Source organism: Medicago sativa, chromosome 1 (genome assembly GCF_051527215.1).
Source record: "Medicago sativa cultivar Bolivia chromosome 1, Bolivia_mono, whole genome shotgun sequence".
Classification (NCBI taxonomy): domain Eukaryota; kingdom Viridiplantae; phylum Streptophyta; class Magnoliopsida; order Fabales; family Fabaceae; genus Medicago; species Medicago sativa.
Genome location: NC_140749.1, coordinates 26,884,129 through 26,903,875, shown reverse-complemented (window position 1 = coordinate 26,903,875; position 19,747 = coordinate 26,884,129). Strand labels below are relative to the sequence as shown.

The 19,747-nt window shown below is 35.9% G+C and overlaps 1 protein-coding gene and 2 pseudogenes across 2 annotated transcripts; all 3 read left to right on the top strand.

Annotated features, from left to right (window-relative positions):
* Positions 1-479: 479 nt before the first annotated feature.
* LOC146953876 (non-specific lipid-transfer protein-like) lies at positions 480-1,371 on the top strand. Its single transcript, XM_085712125.1, has 2 exons — positions 480-903; positions 1,122-1,371. The coding sequence occupies exons 1-2, from the start codon at positions 551-553 to the stop codon at positions 1,129-1,131; spliced, it is 363 nt and encodes a 120-aa protein (XP_085568251.1). The 5' UTR covers positions 480-550; the 3' UTR covers positions 1,132-1,371.
* Positions 1,372-4,515: 3,144 nt separating this feature from the next.
* Positions 4,516-14,569, top strand: LOC146953875 (benzyl alcohol O-benzoyltransferase pseudogene; annotated as a pseudogene).
* A 1,612-nt stretch (positions 14,570-16,181) lies between these two features.
* LOC146953874 (benzyl alcohol O-benzoyltransferase-like) lies at positions 16,182-18,645 on the top strand (annotated as a pseudogene). Its single transcript, XR_015011258.1, has 3 exons — positions 16,182-16,619; positions 17,622-18,475; positions 18,508-18,645. The product of XR_015011258.1 is annotated as a benzyl alcohol O-benzoyltransferase-like (transcript).
* Positions 18,646-19,747: the final 1,102 nt, after the last annotated feature.

The following is a 19,747-nucleotide window of genomic DNA, read 5'->3' as shown; positions in this document are numbered from 1 at the left end:
TCACTATTATAAGAAAAAATCTAAATTTTAGATTCACCAAATAAATGATGTATATGGTCTTTATTATAGACCACATACATAATTTAATGAATAAATTTAAAATGATGATTTTTCTTTATAATAGTGATCAAATGATGTATTTTTTATTTGGATCTTTCTAACCGTGGTCCAGCTCTCAGGACAATGATTAAAGAATCTATAAATAGAAATTTTATCTTAGAAATATAAGACGTTACTTTTGATATCAAATAATGATTACACAATTTTTTCATAAAATTTTTCTTATTTTGGATGCTTAACTAATATCCTTGGATCACTTAGTAACATTCTCCTTTTTATTTTGATGATCGTTTACCGTTGAGATATTGATTGTGGGTAAAGTACTCCTTACAAGATAAACGTAAAACATTTCTTCAAAAGATAAACGTAAAACATTGGAAGTTGAGATGTCGTATATTCTCTATAAATAGCCATTAATTAGATAGGCATACCATAACACAACCATTCAACAATATTCTACACTCACTAACACACTAGAATTCACACAATCATGGCTAGTTCAATGCTTACCAAGGTTACTTGTTTGGCTATGATATGCTTGGTTTTGGGCATTCCACTAGCCAATTCTGCCCCTTCATGTCCTGAAGTGCAACAAACTTTAGCTCCATGCGTTCCGTACCTAACAAACCCAGGTCCACCCCCTCCCCCTGAACCATGTTGCAATGGGGTTAAGACTTTAAATGGCCAATCCAAAACTCCCCAAGATCGTCGAGATGTTTGCGGTTGCCTCAAATCCATTATTGTGGCCAATCCCGAACTCAATCTTCCCGCGGTTGCTTCCCTCCCTAAAGACTGTGGTGTTGACATAGGCTATGATATTAGCCCTGGCATGGACTGCAACAAGTACATCTCTCACCATCAACCCTCTTTTTCTATTTCATATATACTCTGGTATTAGGGTTTAGGGTTTAAATAAAATTTATACATTCTGCTGTGTTGTTACACATTTACAATATGTTAGGGACTGTAATACATGTGTGTGTTTTTTTTTAGGAACTAAAAGAAAAACAGTAAAAGATTTGTAAAGAAAACTAATAGCAATTTCACTTTACTAATTGCAGGATAAAATAGTATTGAGAAGCTTGCGGGGTTGCATGGCGGTTAATGAATAAAGTAATAATTGGTTTTTGGTAATAAACAATACCGACAAAATAAAGGGGATGACTTTACTCTTAAAAAAAAAAAGATGGCTTAATTTCTCATGTTGTAAGTTGTAACTGAATCCCCATTTGGGATCACTACATATAATTAAAATAAAATCTGAAATGTTTCAAATCAAAATATTCAATATATGATGGACATTTGGATTTACCGCCATCTCTCTTAATTCTTACATTGAATTGAACTAGTTACATTTTACAGTGATTATTGCTATAGTGTGTACTTGTATGATGCATGAAGTTAATTATATTGAGAGTAATAACTAATAGATTATAGTTAAAATACAATATATTTTGAGGCAAAATATATAAAATAGTGACATAATATAAGATTAACAATCTTTAATCGAATTATAATGAACCGGCAAATTTTTTTCACTGTACCTTGTTTGGTTTTCTCTAACATATTCCTTATTCTTTTTTGAGAGTCGTTCTAGTCTTTTTCTTTGAAAAGTGTACTTGTGAGCCATCATCTTTTTTGTTTATGTTTTTGCCCCTCAATCACTAGGTAACCATAACCATAAAAGTTTGCAATATTTGGATTTAGCTAGATAGTAACTATTTCAATCGAATTGAACTTAATAACAAATTCAACACCATTTCTCTGTTGGATATTGCTTTTAATTTCAATAACCTTATTGGCACACTCCCTTCAAATATAGGGTTTTATATTTTTTAACATCAAAATTTATTGGATATATAATAAAAGTTGCATAACCCACAACTAGCAAAAACTATAAGTGCACTTGACCCACTACAATTATGAATTAAAATAAAGAAGGGAATTCGAAAAAGAGTTAAAGAAAGGGTGATATTAATTTGGCAAACGATCTTATGAGATATGGAAAGTTAGAAATGACAAGATTTTGAACAAGGTAGTAGTTTATGTGGTGGAGGTCACTAAAATTAAAGTGACGACGTAGCATATAGCATTTTAACCCTATGACAACGTCTATTATTTTCTTGTGTAATTTTTTTAATAGAATATCAACGACAATAATTCTAAATTACATTGTTGTAATACATTATTTTTAGATTTTTCTTTGTAGCACACCAGTTGATACTCGTTCTTACATGGAGAAATTAGAATAGTTTTTTTTTTCTTAATTTATCCATTAAAGCAACACCTTAAAATTGTTCACGTTGAATTTCTATTTTTATTAAAATAACATATATATACTAATTAAATTGTTCTCTTCTCTCCCCCAAACAACTTTGGTAACAACTAACTTTTAGACCTGACACTACTTCAAAACCTCTAAAAAATGCCTTCAACATCTAAAGATTACACATTGTCGCTTCCTCTATACATAGACTATCATCCACATATTGGAGATGTGAGATCACCATATAATAAAGGAAAATCTTAGCCAGCATGTTAACCAAATCAAAGTAATAAATAATTAGGTTGGTGGGAGAAATCCCCCAACATGGACCATGATTGGGAGAAATCTCTCGATACCTTTCATGGTGTTTAGGATTTGCACAGAAAAAGTGTGACGTGGTATAGTGTTTTTTCATTCCTCTATCGTGATTTATGCACATCTATTAATGTTAATAATGTATTGTTACGTCAATTAATGAATAAGAAAATGTACAAGTTGTCAATTGACGTGGTAACATGTGTTCGATATCTATACCTATTAATAAAGGCAATACTTTTTGGTTTGGTGTAGCCTATTTTACATTCCAATTTTATCCTCTAACTTCCACCCATTATGTAACTTCCAATTTTGACAGTATTTTTTCAAATGATAAAGCAGCAGTTTTTTTTTTTTTTAATTAAAGACAACAATTACTTTTATTGAATCAAAGAGAGCACGTTCATATCAACTTCCAAAATATCCCCTCTTAACACAGTTTTTTATTCAACTTTATCATTTCATCAAACCACTAAAAAGATTCATGGCAATTTTCTATCCCAAATTTGCGGGTGGTACAAGAAAGTGTACTAAATATTGTTTCTATCTTTTTCTCCCATTATCTATTCCAAAACAATATTTCCTATTCACATCACTTCAAAATTTAGTTGGTGAAATGGAAAGAGATTGCTTCCAGGGAAATCAAAGCAATTGAAGAATAGGGAAGATCAAAGTGAGTAGAAAGCATCATTGCAAACAAAAGGTATCTAAATTTATATCATAGATGAGATCATTATTTGATGAGATCATTATCTATCTATCTATAGCATATATAAACCCAAAGAATTGTTTTGATGTAGCCTATTTTACTTCTCATTTTACCGTAAACTCAAAATGCCATTGTTGCTAATTAATAAATCAAACCCACTTAGAATTGAGCAGTTTTATGCGGTTCCACAATTTTTCTCAAGAGAGACAAACAATTGAAAGGAGCATGAGAGAGGTTATAAGTTTTAACAATTTGTTTGAATTTTTTTTTCCATTAATTAAACTCTGAATTTTGACTGTATATATGTTTCATTCTCACTTTCAATCTATTTTAATTAACGTTTTCGTTCGAATGTTGCGATACACTCTCATTAACGTTTTCGTTCGAATCTTACTTGATGCCGATTGCACAATCTATTTGAATTCCTCAGGAACGAAATAGTTTTTTTTTTGCCTTTATATGCATTTGAATTCCTCAGGAACGAATTATATTACCATCATGAATGTGTTTTTTTGGTTAATCCTCTAGGTGCAACAGTTGGAGTATGTATCTGCAAGTTATGCTTTGATTAGTTCTTATGTTGATTTTATTTTTTAAGAATGACGGTGTTCTTTTTTATCCACAAGGGCTCTCTACCTCTTGCAAGAGTTGATTGATGGTCCTGATATTCTTCATAATATGTATGTGATGTTTTAGAGTATGTCTTATATCCTGATTTTGTATCTTTGCATAAATATGTATGTGATTTGTACAAAAAATAGAGAACAATGAATGTCTAAAGCATTCAAATGTCTATTACTTTGGAGACAGCGATGACGAAGAAGAAAAAAATCCATATCAAATTGGAAATGAAACAAAAATTATCAGAGAGAATATAATATTGGGAAGATTGAGGTATATACATGAATCAAAAAATATTTTCTTTATTAGTCTTTCATTTCCTTCATCAACATTTAATGGATGGGGGATGTTCAATATATGTTTGTTAGATGATATTTATCTGAATTGTTGTTATTCTATTTGTATTATATTTTCCGAAGAAAAAAAAATCTGAAAAAACAAGAGACGACGAAGATGGAAGAGGAGTTCCACTTGCATGCCGCCACTGACGAAGGTAATAAAGCATGTCACACTTGACACTCCATCGCCAGGATACCTTACATCTATGGCGAGTACTACGCTCTACAACATCGAAAGGAAAGCTACACACAACCCAGTGCATCCATCAGTAAGTCAACATGGAAGTAGCTTCATTCCCTCCTTTTAATTTAATATATTTAATTATTTTTTTGGCACTGTTAAAAAAAAAACTCTTAATTTCCCTTTTCTTATTTTCATTATGATATTGGTTGTATATATTTTTGTTATTTACTCTGCTACTTTGTAATTTAATATTGAATGCATCAATGTTTTTTTTATTCAAAAAGGAAAAGGATGAAAAGTTGATTTAATGAGGAAAGAAAACAAAGGGTTCTCTAGTGCTCTATATTTGTAGTGATTTACGAAAACTGTAATTTATTTTGTTGGAAAATGCTACTTCTCAAGAAAAATAGCTTTAAGAATTTTTCAAGAAATAGTTGGCAAATTTTAATTGGATGATTTATTTGTCCACTTCCTATTTTTCAGCACACCTCCTTGAATTGTAGCAAATAGTGCATTGTGATTGGCTATTCTTTATTCTTGAAGAATTCTTGATGTTATTTTTCTAGAGATATAGCATTGCTCTATTTTGTTACTACAATTATTTTAAATTTTTTCTCATTGTTATTATTGTATTTTAATCTTTAACTTATTTCTATTTTCTAATTATAATTATTGTACGTGTGTTTCCGTGAGCTTGACTCAGTTGGTAAGGATAATGCATAATATATGCAAGGTCCGGGGTTCGAATCCCAGCCACCACAAAAAAAAAATTGTAGGTCCGGGGTTCGAATCCCGGCCACCACAAAAAAAAATTGTACGTATTACATCTATTTTTTTTTTCTATTGGTATTTGTTCAATGTGAAAATGGGGTGGAGAGAGAGAGATAGGGGTCACCCTCCAATGGCGGCCTAAATACATATCCTAATCGAAGTCGAACAAAATGATGGAAGAAGGGAAAGGTTGTGTCAATGGAAGGGGTAGGGGTGGAGAGGTTTGAATACTATTGTTAAACTCTACTCTTGTTATGTTTCAACCACCACTTCTTTTGTGGACATTGAGAGTGTGGTGTTAATTGAGATGATGAACACATCTTACACTTTGATGGTGAACTCTATATTTAACAATTTTGATTTATGTATTGAAGAATGCTCGGTTTTTTGAATCAGAGGGAAGTAGTAGTATAAGCAAGCTTGAAAAAGAAGGCACTAGATAGATCAAAGTACCAAGAAAAGGTGCAAACAATATGCAATTAAAGCCACATAGTGCGGGGATGAATATACATGCTCAAGTATTATGAAACACAATTTGGAACAGTCCAAAAATTATGGTTACCATTTATTTTTTTTGTTTAAGTCACGCGAGAAATTTGTTCCAAAAAAAATAAAAATAAAAAGTCACTCGAGAAATTTAGGTCTTTATGGTTTTTGTTTGGTGTTGTTGTAGTCATCACTACAACCTTTTATTTTAACTTTCAATTTGTAAAAGTTATACTCTTTAAGAAAGTCTTTCAAATATCATTCATGTATCTTCATTAACTAAAAAGAATGTGTTGAAATAAAAGACAGCTAAAAATCAAGTTAAATATTCTATATATAAATGGTTGTTTCTTCTATATATAAATTAGTTATGAACCCAAACAAAATATAAAGAATTGTGATATATTATTTTATTTGTAGGTTCATGAAAAATATATAAATTACATGCAAACTTAAAACAAAACCAATATTTTCACAAGAATGATAGTCAATTCTATACATACATTAGTTCAGTAGAAAAAGCTCATAGACGGACACGCGACGCTAGTAATTATACAATGATAAAACATACATTGTCGTCAATAGAGTCTAGTGATATTGTACATTGCAATTCTCTCTCCGATTAATTGTCCGCTACCTATCAACCGTGGTCCTATGATTGTTGCAAAATTGATCTTCAAGGACCCCTTGGAATGCCACCATGGTTTCTTTGTGCTTTGGTTACTTCATCACAGCCTAGTTTGAGATCTTTTGTCTTTGTCAGTGGGTTGACTTTTGACATATCATGTTTCTTTGATTGTGTTTCATCGTTAATTTTAGTTTGTTGAATCAGTGACTCATTTTATGGGTCATATTTTGAGAAGGGTCTTATTATGGTTTATCACCGAATTCAATTTTCTCATAGCCTTCTAAATTTTTTGTTCCACATGTGACTGAATTGGTAATTTTAGAGATCACTTATAGTCGATATAAATGAACATGAAAAACCATTTTTTTGGATTATATGAAAGGCCGGATATCATTCATTATCCTTGACCATTGTTTTGGTGTTAATATCATTTTTGTTAGGAAACTACGCAAAATTTCCCCGTAGTCAAGCTAAATGCAGAATAATAGCACACACAAAATTGTTATCGAAATTCGCCATTCGGTCAATAATGTCTGCTCTCTGGACTACTGTAGATCTCTTTAATAAATCTAGACTACTGGAGATAGCATTTAAAGGAAGCCAAAAATAAAATAAAATAGTTATTCAAATTTATTACTGGATTCTTATTTTTGATATATTCATTCCATTCGAAGTAATTATATTTAAAGTGTCTTGGACACTAAATATGGGTATATCTTTCGATCCATGTTGTAACATTGCTTTGTTATGTTGAAAGAGTTTAACCTCTTTCACTAGACTCAATGTCACTACTTAAATTGCACTCTCATTTTATTTAAATGTATAGAAACAAGTGGACATTTAATTTAAAAAAAATTGAATATTAAATTAAGGACATCTTTAGTATACCATCATTGAATAGATGTATTTCTCACCAAAAAAAACATTGAATAGATGCATTTGTCAAAACAAAAAAACCATTGAATAGATCTAGAAAAGTCGACATTTGTTTATAACCTAATTAATTAACTCAAATTTTTTTTTAACAATCACAAGTGTTTTAATTGTGGTCCAATTTTAATTAATTTATCAAAATAAAATTATGATTAGGAAAATACTAAATGGTACGACAATGTTTTCGCTTTAATTGCACGACACTACTAACTTGCTTCTTTTTTAATTTAAATATAACTTAAAATAATGCATTCAATTCCTGATTTATTCTTTTACAAGAAATCACAAGTTATAAATTACTAGTACATCATATTTCTTGCCACTTCTCCGATGTTTTGTCTTGTTTGATACCAACAATCCAATACTTAATGGGGTTAAAAGAGTTTTGAGTTTTGATCTTAAAGTCTTTGATTTTCTTTTTATGGGAAACTTGCATGTTGTTAAAGGGTTCATGCGTATTCGTGTGTCAAGTATGTCGCACCACATATATCACATCTCTTACATAATTGATTTGTAACTATGTGCAGGTAACACGTCTCAAGTGTGGTGGTTTCATATTTGCTCTTCGTCTAAACCATACGATGAGCGATGCGACGGGTTTGGTCCAATTCATGAGTGCCTTGGGTGAAATTTCTTGCGGGATGAATGAACCTTCAATCTGATAGCAACTTGGGGCTGCAAGAGAGCAAAAGAATCAGCATCAAGCCTATGTGGACCAAAGATTACATTCTCAAATAAAGGGGTTCTCATTTAATAAAGGGGTTCTCATTTAGTCTTTATTGTTAGAGTCAGTTTTCTTGTAAGGCCCATGGCCCAATTCAGTACTAGGTCATAGTGTCTAAACCTACCTATATAAGGAGGTGTGTTGCTACTGAGAATGCTATGAAAAAAATTGCCGTTTTTATCTTCTTTTGTTTTCCTTTGTTTTTCTTTGTTTATCATTTGCATAGTTTTGAATTATGTTGATATCCAAACGTAAATCTATCATTGGTGCTTTCATTGCTGCACTCAATGCCTCCTAAACCCGTCAATCCAACCTCTAAGGATCTTGAGGATGCCATCCAAGCTACTCATCAGCTCATGGAGCAATCCCTCAACGCCACCAACTCAAACTTCACGGAGCAATTGGGCATCATGAATACCAAGTTAGAAAATCAACAACAACTTCTGGACTCTCGCGATTTCCATTTCCAGAAGCTTCTTGATGAAAGGCACGAAGCTCTCATGGCTTTGATTACCACCGCCTTACACTCCCGGCCTCCCCCATCCGACCCGCCGCCGTTAAGCATCCCAGGTAACACTGTTTCTTTCCCAGCCAACCACACCACAACACTACCTAGCTCACCCATAATTTCTTCTTCCACACATACACAACCCATCATAACTTTCACTCCTTCCCCGTCCCCCACTTCACCTCAACAAACCACTAATTTATCACAAATTCCCCTTCTGTCCACTACCGTCACACCAACTCAACAGACAACAAATTTCTCACAAATTTTCCCCTTTTCCCCCACCATCACAAACCCCATATTTACTTCCCCAACAACCCCAATTCCTGTTGCCTTACCCACGGCACCACCCCATACACCGCTACCCCAACCAACTGTCCACGCCTCTCCGTTCCAGACCACACCCCTATACACACCACAACCCTTGTTCAACAACGCCATCCCTTTCGGTACTTTCCAACCACCGCCTCAGCCATTTAACCACAACCTACAAAGCCCGTATGCCACACAATCAGCACAAGCCCTATTTCCTCCCACCTTTCGAACGCCAAAGATTGAACTCTCAATTTTTGATGGCTCTGAACCGCTTGAGTGGTTGTTCCAAGCGGAACAATTTTTCTCATTTTACAACATCCCAAGTGAAAACAGGTTATCTCTGGCTTCTTTTTACATGAAGGGTGATGCCCTCAACTGGTTTAAGTGGATGCACCAAAACCACCAACTGTTTAATTGGACCTCGTTTTCTAGAGCCCTAGAACTTAGGTTTGGACCATCTACCTATGAAAACCACCAAGCCCAACTCTTCAAGTTACGCCAATATGGCTCAGTCACCGATTACCAAACTCAATTTGAAAAGTTGGGAAATCGCGTTATCGGTCTTCCACCGGAAGCACTCCTAAACTGTTTTGTGTCGGGACTCATACCCGAAATTCGACACGAACTAGTTGTCCAAAAGCCTTATACCATCACACAAGCCATTGGCTTAGCCAAACTCATTGAAGCCAAAATAAAGGATTCTAAAATCCGCCCCAATCGTCAAACAACACCACGAAACGCAACAAACACCCCATTGCTGGCTTCTGGAAACCGTGCTCCAACCACTAACCCTACTGCCACACGACCTGCCCTACCACTACAAACAACTAACCCCAACCCACCACAAAACACCAAATTGCCAATTCGCCGTTTGTTCGCAGCCCAAATGCAAGAGAGGAGAGCCCAAGGCCTTTGCTATAATTGTGATGAGAAATACATTGTGGGCCACCGTTGTGCCACCGGGAAGTACCTCTTGCTTATCATCGACCCGGACGAAGAGCCTACAGATGTGCCGGATAGTATTGATCCAGAGGACGATACGGTTGCGTCTTATTTTTACCTCTCCTTGCAAGCAGTCACAGGCCAGCCATCGCCCAGGACCCTCAAGTTCAAAGGATACATCTACGGCCTCCCCGTATTTGTACTCATTGATACCGGGAGTACACACAACATCATGCAGCCACGGATTGCACACCACCTGCAGATTCCGCGCAACTCTATCCCTAGGTTCTCTGTTATGGTAGGAAATGGGTCCCGTATTCATTGTTCTGGTTTCTGCCCTCAAGTACCCATCAACCTTCAACAAAATTTTTCACATTCCATTTTACCTTATACCAATTGAAGGAGCAGATGTAGTGCTTGGCATGGAATGGCTACAAACACTTGGCCCAATTACTGCTGATTTCGCGGTCCCTTCAATATCCTTCTACCATCATAACAACACTATCACTCTCCAAAATGACCTACCAACGCATCCCTCACCTTCGACTTTCCACCACATCTGCCACCTTGTTCGAACCGAATCCATTGCTTCTATGCACCTCCTTACTTATACACCTATAACAAATCAAGAAACCAAACCGCCCCCTCCACAACTGCCCGACACCATCCCAGCCGACATAAAGCAGTTGATCAATACATATCCAGATGTCTTTCAAACCCCACATGGCCTACCCCAACCATGCCATCATGACCATCACATACCACTTCAACCCAACACGGCCCCAATAAACGTCAAACCTTACCGCTATCCACATTCTCAAAAGGAAGCCATGACCACAATCATCCATGATATGCTCAAAGAGGGTATAATCACTCCAAGCAACAACCCTTACTCATCAGCGGTTCTCTTAGTCCGCAAAAAAAGATGGCACTTGGCGTTTTTGCGTCGACTATCAGGCACTAAATGCAGTTACGATTCGCGATCGTTTCCCTATACCAACAATTGATGAGCTTTTGGATGAATTGGGATCAGCAACTGTATTCACTAAGATGGATTTACGATCGGGATATCATCAGATTCAGGTTATGCCAAATGATACTCACAAAATGGCTTTCCGCACTTTTGACGGCCATTATGAATTTTTGGTCATGCCTTTTGGTTTATCTAATGCCCCCTCTACTTTTCAATCAGCTATGAATGATCTATTCCGTCCCTACTTGCGTAAATTTGTTTTAGTATTTTTTGATGACATTCTCATTTTTAGTAACTCACACTCTGAGCATATACAACACCTTCAATTAGTTCTGCAATTATTACATGACAATAAATTTTTTGCCAAGCTATCTAAATGTATTTTTGCAGTCCCACAGGTTGACTACCTTGGTCATGTGATCTCAGCTGATGGTGTTCAGCCGGACCCAGAAAAGATCGAGGCCATTCTCAGCTGGCCGGTGCCAAAGTCTCTCACAGCACTACGCGGATTTCTCGGTCTCACCGGATTTTACCGTCGTTTTGTGCGTAACTACGCTACTATAGCCGCTCCACGCACGGATTTATTAAAAGTTACAAGGTTTGCATGGAATTTACAAGCAGCTGAAGCATTTACAACACTCAAGAAAGAAATGACTTCTACACCAGTATTAATTCTGCCAGACTTTTCGAAACCGTTTATGCTTGAAACGGATGCATCAGCAGTAGCTATAGGAGCGTTACTGTCTCAAGAAGGGCATCCTTTAGCTTTTTTCAGCAGGAAAATGTGCAACCGTATGCAGCAGGCTTCAGTTTATGTCCGTGAGCTCTTCGCCATCACCGAAGCGGTCAAAAAATGGCGCCAATACCTGATTGGAAGACATTTCCACATTTTCATAGATCAGAAAAGCCTCAAAGAACTGCTAATTCAGACCATTCAAACACCCGAGCAACAAAAATGGGCAGCAAAACTACAAGGATTTAGTTTTGACATTCACTACAAACCAGGAAAAACTAACCTGGTGGCGGACGCCCTCAGTAGGCAATTCAGTGATGACTCTAGCTCTGTCCTCCTGGCTATTTCTTCTACGGTTCCCAACATGTTGCAAGAGTTACGGACATTTTATCTGAACAATCCAGAAGGGAAACAGGTATGTACAAAGTTACTTCAAGATAACAGTCCCACTTCTCATTACACTTTCAAGGATGGACTCCTATTATTTAAAGGCAGAATATATGTTCCTGACGTACCTGACTGGAGGAGAGCATTGCTGGCTGAATTCCATGACACACCCACCGCAGGACACTCAGGTGCACAGCCAACTTACTCACGGCTTGCAGCTTCATTTCTCTGGCCTGGCGCACACAAATACACTTGTCAACACAACAAATACCTACCTACAAAAAAAACAAGGCATGTTACAACCTTTGGGTACTCCAGCACAAGTATGGGAAGATCTGTCCATGGACTTCATCACACACTTACCCAATTCTTTTGGCCACACAGCTATATGGGTAATTTGTGACCGTTTATCCAAGTTTGTTCACTTCATTGCTTTGCCTACCAAGTTCACAGCAAGAGATCTCGCTCTATGTTTCTCTTCTGAAGTCTGCCGCCTACATGGTGTCCCCAACTCCATCGTATCTGACAGAGACCCAATCTTCCTCAGCAATTTTTGGAAGGAACTTTTCAGAGTACAGGGAACAACTCTAAAGTTCAGCTCGGCCTACCACCCGGAAACAGACGGCCAGACTGAAGTTGTCAATAGAAGTCTGGAAACTTACCTAAGATGTTTCGCCAGCGACCATCCTCGTCAGTGGTTTAAGTTTTTGCACCTTGCTGAATACTGGTACAACACCTCCTTCCATTCAGCGATTCAGATGTCCCCCTTCCAAGCTTTATATGGACGCAGTCCTCCAACCGTCCTCAACTATGTCAAAGGTCACACTACCATTACAGACTTAGATGAGTCCCTGGAAAAAAGACAACAGCTCTTGAACACACTCAAGGATAACTTAAAAAGAAGCAGAGAAAAGATGAAACATCAAGCTGACAGGAAGCGCACAAACTGTACCTTTGAGCCTGGTGATCTGGTCCTTTTAAGACTTCAACCTTACCGTCAGCAAATAGTGAACATACTTGTCTCTCCGAAGCTCTCTAAGCGGTTCTATGGGCCGTTTGCAGTCCTCCGTCGTATAGGTGTCGTCGCCTACGAGTTGGACCTTCCAAAAACCTCAAAAATACATCCTATTATACATGTCTCACAACTCAGAAAATACCATGGCCAAAGCCCAGCAAACCATTTTTCACCCATACATGCAGAGCTAGAACAAAGCACTATTTTAGACCCTTCAACTGATAACAATGAAGACAAACAGCAAACCACTCACAAGAGTCACACAGAAAACGACAGTGAAGAGAAAGACTACCCAGATTCCCGACTGCTCAAGACCGGTGTACCCTCCCTCACACCATCATTTACCCCAAACCTTGAGGTCAAGGTTTCTTCTGAACCGGATAGCAATGATAGCAACTTGGGGCTGCAAGAGAGCAAAAGAATCAGCATCAAGCCTATGAGGACCAAAGATTACATTCTCAAATAAAGGGATTCTCATTTAATAAAGGGGTTCTCATTTAGTCTTTATTGTTAGAGTCAGTTTTCTTGTAAGGCCCATGGCCCAATTCAGTAGTGTCTAAACCTACCTATATAAGAAGGTGTGTTGCTACTGAGAATGCTATGAAAAAAATTGCCGTTTTTATCTTCTTTTGTTTTTCTTTGTTTATCATTTGCATAGTTTTGAATTCTGTTGATATCCAAACGTAAATCTATCACAATCTCACCGGTATGGCATAGAGAGCTTCTAAACGCAAGGGATCCACCAAGAGTAACATGCACTCATCGTGAATACGAACAAGTTCCTGACACAAAAGGAACCATTATACCCTTAGATGAAATGGTCCACCGCTCTTTTTTCTTCGGTCCAACGGAGTTATCTGCACTTCGTCCTCTATTTCCACGTCACCTACAACAACAATCCAAATTCGAAATCATCACTGCATGCCTTTGGCGTTGCCGTACAATCGCATTACAACCAGATACAGACGAGGAAGTTCGCATAATTTGCCTATACAATGCACGTCGCACGTTCAATCCCCCGTTGCCAAAAGGTTACTATGGAAATGCTTTTGCGTTTCCTGTTGCAATTACAACTGCAGGAAAACTAATTGAAAATCCATTAGGGTATGCACTTGAGTTAGTTAAAAAAGCTAAATCAGATGTCACTCAAGAATATATGCATTCAATGGCAGATTTAATGGTTATCAAGGGTCGACCACATTTCACAGTGGTGAGAATGTACTTAGTGTCTGATGTTACACATGCTGGGGACTTAGAGAGGTTGATTTTGGTTGGGGGAAAGCTGTATATGGAGGACCAGCTACAGGAGGAGTTGGTGTTACACCTGGTGTTGTTGCTAGCTTTTATATACCTTTCAAAAATGCTAAAGGAGAGGAAGGTTTGGTTATACCACTTTGTTTGCCAACTCAAGCTATGGAGAGGTTCGTTAAAGAGTTGGATAGTTTGCTTAAGAGCAACATTAGCCAGTCTACTAAACGTGATTCAAAATATGGCATCATTAATTCTTCGTTGTAGTGCTTAAAAGAATGTTTGTTTTGCTTTGTATCAAAAACCACCCAATGGAATTTTACTAGAAGTTTGTGTGATTATACACATTATACATATCATACACACGCTACATGTTGGACGACAAAAATCACCAAGATCAAACCAACACCATAGTCTTTTAACTAATTTAAAGTTGTAAGCATTTTTTGACAAGAATTTAAAGTTTTAAGCATGACATTTATTTTTTTTTTGTCAAACTAGTCATTTAGTTATAAAAATTCTAACACACTTAACCAACTTTTATTGTTACTCTACTAGTTTGAGACCCGTGCGCCTACACGGGATATGTTTCACCGAAAAGTTATTTTGTATATTTTAAGTACTATAAATTTTTAAACAAAAATATGCATTATAAAATGTACACAAATTTTTTTTGGCAAAAATGTAAATTAAAATTAAAAAAGTCATATTTTTATTTTGGAAAAACTTAGATGCATTTCATTAGTTGTTCTTCATATGATTCTTAACTTTAAATACAATTTTTGTGATTACTATAACTGATCTGTCCAAATATGATATCCGTGCGATGGATGACCAATACGGTAGACGAGATACTCCGATGAGTTTCTCGGTGATGGTTAGAGTGAGGGAAAAGTGTTCAAAGTTTAGCTTTGGGTTTATGAGTTTGCATAAAGTGATTGTGTACCAGGGGGCCAGTAGTGACTGTTGGATGGTAAAATGATAGATGAGGTTGTTAAGAGATCTCGTTTCGTGTTGTGATGAGCCCGAATTGTATTGTGTGAGCACCTTTGAAAGACATTGTGTGAGCACTGCAGGTCTTGAATAGATGGACCATTGTAAGGTCTTTGATGAGTCACTATTAGACCATTTAATAATATTGTTGACAAAATTCTGAGTAATTTAAGTGGTTGAAAACATCAGCGTTTAAGTTTTGCAGGTAGGAATCACTCTCTAAGTTTGGCCTCAATACGGTTCCTTACTATATGTGTAGTATGCTAAGATCCCTAAGACCATTGATCAATTATTGGCTGGAAACAGAATCCGCTGGGGCTGGTGGAGAACCGCGAATTGGTTCGCTGGAATCGAATTCTGGTTCTCTTTGGTTCGTCCCGATTCCTTTTTAATTCGGTTGAATTGAAGTACCAAAGAGACACAACAAGCTATTTATTCCCCTCGTGCACCTAATTTTTAAACCCTTGCACATCTAATTTTTTTTAGAGTGACGAACCGCGTATCCAAACTCATACCACTTACTGAAGAGAATGGTGAACCGTGTGACTATAGCCTAAACTATTGAATGATTAAAACCCGTGTGTTGTAAAAATTTCTCTAGAAGTTGAGTATCAACATTCTTAAAAAAGTACGCGAGTTATTGTTTTATTTGGTAAAAACTATAAATGTATTTGTTTTTTTTTTTTCCAAAAAAAGAATGATATTATTTGGTCAAAGAAAAAAAGAAAAGATATTATTTTTGTCAAAAAAGAAAAGAAAATAAAAAGAAATTATATTATTTGGTTTTAAAGCCTTTAAATGTCATTTACTAAAAAATTCAAATTAACCATTTGTGCATAATTTCTTTTTATTTTCTTTTCTTTTTATTTTATTTTATTTTATTTTTTGACAAAAATAATATCTTTTCTCTTATTCTGGCTCACTAGTATATATATATACAGCATCTCTACCTTCACTACTTGCATCAAAATCATTATCAATCTATGTACCCTTTAGTTAGAATTCATTCATAAATTGTTAACACTTGTTAATAGTTGTTAATAATTATGGCCAAATCTCTAGTATTCAAAGTGAAGAGGCGTGAACCTGAATTGATAACTCCATCCAAACCCACACCTCATGAAACTAAACTACTCTCAGACATTGATGACCAAGATTCATTACGTTGGCAAGTTCCTTTGATACAATTTTATAACCATGATCCAAATATGGCAGGGAAGGACCCTGTTGATATTATTAGAAAAGCATTAGCAAAAACACTTGTGTTTTATTATCCATAGCAAAAATTTCTCTAGGAAACTTATGGTGGATTGCACAGGAGAAGGTATTTTGTTTATTGAAGCTGATGCTGATGTTACTCTTAAACAATTTGGTGAAGCTCTTCATCCTCCATTTCCTTGCTTGGATGAGCTTCTTTATGATGTTCCTGGTTCTTCAGATGTGATTAACACTCCATTGCTACTTATCCAGGTATAGTATTGATCTTTTCACCATGCATATGTTATCGGAAAAATTTGGATGATAGTCGGTCATGAATTTCACGATTTCACGTTGTCTCTAGGTGAACATTTGTATTGAGATCACACGTTTCATATTTCAAAATCAATATAATTTTTTTTTTTAAATCTGCATTGAATTCTGACTCCTTTGGTTTCGATCCAACGAAACCATGCGTTGATTGTGTGATTGTATGAAAATCGTGACAAAGTCATCTGATTCTTAATTTTTATTTGATTTTAAGTCTCTAAAATATTTTATATCATTTAATTTTAGGCCATATTAAAAATAAGGTTCAAATATAGTTTTGTTAGTTGCAAGTATACAATTTTTTTGTTTTAGTCATTATAAAATTTGTTAAGATCAAAATTAGTCCCCATAATGATTATAATGTTCTAAACACGCCTTAAAAAAATGATTCAAATATCTTGTGGTGGCAAAAAGTCTAAAAAATATTTTATAGAGACTAAAGACTAAAATTTTAAATTTTATAGGGACTCAAAGCATATTTAATGCTTATATTTATACACTCATAAGTGTTTGATTGTGATCGGATTTTTATTATTTTGTAATTTATAGGGAAAAAATATTTATAACAGTTTTTTATTTTTTTCGCTATTTTTTATGCATTTATCCAATCATATCTCACCTTGTAACAATTTTTAACATTTTTTTGAAGGAAATTTTTTAACATGTTTTAGAAATCAACATTATGTGTATAAATATTATTATTTTAAAACTGGGCAAAGGGACATTTTTTATTAATTGAAGTGGTACTTGTTAATGACCATTTTTAACCCCAGAGAGATTGAACTTTCTACCTTGATGTTAAATTGCTATGTTTTAAACCACCAAAAAAAATTGCTATGTTTTTCCAACAAAGCTAGAACTTCAAGTTTAATTCACTCCATATTTAATAAATCTTTAATCATTCATTAATGATCATGAACATACTTGAATTGTAACCACGTGCAGGTAACACGCCTCAAGTGTGGTGGTTTTATCTCTGCTCTTCGTATGAACCATACATTGAGTGATGCATCAGGTATGCTTCAATTTTTGAGTGCCTTAGGAGAGATATCTCGCGGGATGAGTAAACCTTCAATCTCACCGGTGTGGAGCAGAGAGCTTCTTAACGCAAGGGATCCACCAAAAGTGACATTTACTCATCGTGAATACGAACCAGAACCCGACAACAAAGGAACCATGTTTCCCTTAGACGACATGGTTCACCGCACTTTCTTCATTGGTCCCACCGAGGTAGCAGCAATTCGCTCTCCTCTTCCGACTCACCAATTGCAACAATACTCCAATTTTGAAATCATTGCCACATACTTTTGGCATTGTCGTACAAAAGCCTTACAACTAGATTCTGACAAAGAAGTTCGCATAATCTGCATAGCCGATGCACGTAGTAAATCTGTTGACCAACAACTTCCAAATGGTTACTATGGTAACGCTTTAGCATTTCCCGTTGCGGTTACAACTGCAGGAAAACTTATTGAAAATCCATTGGAGTATGCATTGAATTTAGTTAAGAAAGCAAAAACTAATGTCAACAAAGAGTATATGCATTCAGTGGCCGATTTCGTGGTTATCAAGGGTCGTCCTCCTTTAACTACTGCTGGATTATATCTAGTGTCTGATGTTACACGTGCCGGATTTAGATATGTTGATTTTGGTTGGGGGAAAGCTGTTTATGGAGGACCAGCTAAAGGAGGGGATGGTGCTCTTCCTGGTCAAGCTGTCTTTCATATTCCTTTTAGAAATGATAAAGGAGAGAAAGGTTTGGTTATACCAGTTTTTTTGCCAACTCAAGTCATGGAGAGGTTGGTTAAAGAGTTGGATAGTGTTCTTAGAGGTTGGTTAAAGAGTTGGATAGTGTTCTTAAGAACAACATTAACCAGCCTACTAAGGGTGATCACAAATTTGGCTTCATTAAATCTTCGTTGTAGTCCTTTAAAAATGTTTTTGTTGTATTTTCTTTGTATCGAAAAAGGTTATGTTTGATGTGATTATATATACACACTACTAAATGTTGCGCAAGAAAAAATACCTTGATTAAAGCAACACCATAGTCCTTAATTTAAATTAGAAAAATGTTTTGAGAATCTTTGTTATTTTATTTTTTTTTGTCAAATTAGTCGGTTATCTTTCTTTAAAAATATTTGCACCGTTAAAACAAGTTTTATTCTCGGTATATTTATAGTACAACTTTGAGTCCAACAAGCAAGAGAGGAAATTGTGTTGCCTCTCTTTCTTTCGGGTGAGAATGGTAATTAAGCTTCCCTTTACTTTTGTACTTGTTCATAGTAATTTTGGGTATTTTGATTATAGCTCGTTGACGACAAGTTGTGAGATTGGGTATTTTGATTATAGCTCGACAGGGAGGATCCTGGTCCTACATATCCTTAAGTTGTTATGAAATCAGAGCTACATAGTTCTCTTGAGAATTGGAGATGCAGAGAAGAAGAAGTGAATGAATGAGGGAGGCATGATGCCTCTTATTTATAGCGTGGTCATATGAGGTAGTGAGTGAAGAAGTGGGGAGTTGACGAAGAGTAGTGGGCAAGTTAATGGAAATCATGAGGTGTCCCACTACTCCACCTCTCATAGATTTAATCGAAGGCTCACGTGTTTTATATGGGAATTAAGGTTTTAGTCAAAGCATGAGGTGTACTGACCATGTGGGCAGGGACACCCCTTCTTCTAGGGAGGTATGGTTCCTTAGTTAACATATTTCTCATGGAGGAACACAATCCCTCAAGTACGAGGCCTAAAGGGCTGAAGTATTTGAGTAACGTGTCTTTAACATTCTTATTTAGTGGTCGATTCCAAGGTTGACGGTACAATTTCATCTACTTTTCTATTTATTCTAATGTTTGTTTGAGATTATTTACATGATAAACTGATGGGGTGAGATGTCTTAGAGATAATATGGAATTGGATGGATGCCTTTTTCGTCCCTTTCTTTTGTCTGGTTGTGGCGTATAGTTTGGAGGTTCCTTTTTTCCTTTTTTGAATTTCTAGTGCATGGGTTAATCGAAAAAGTAAAATGTTGTGTACATTCATTGGGATGTATACATCTTGAGATAATTTAT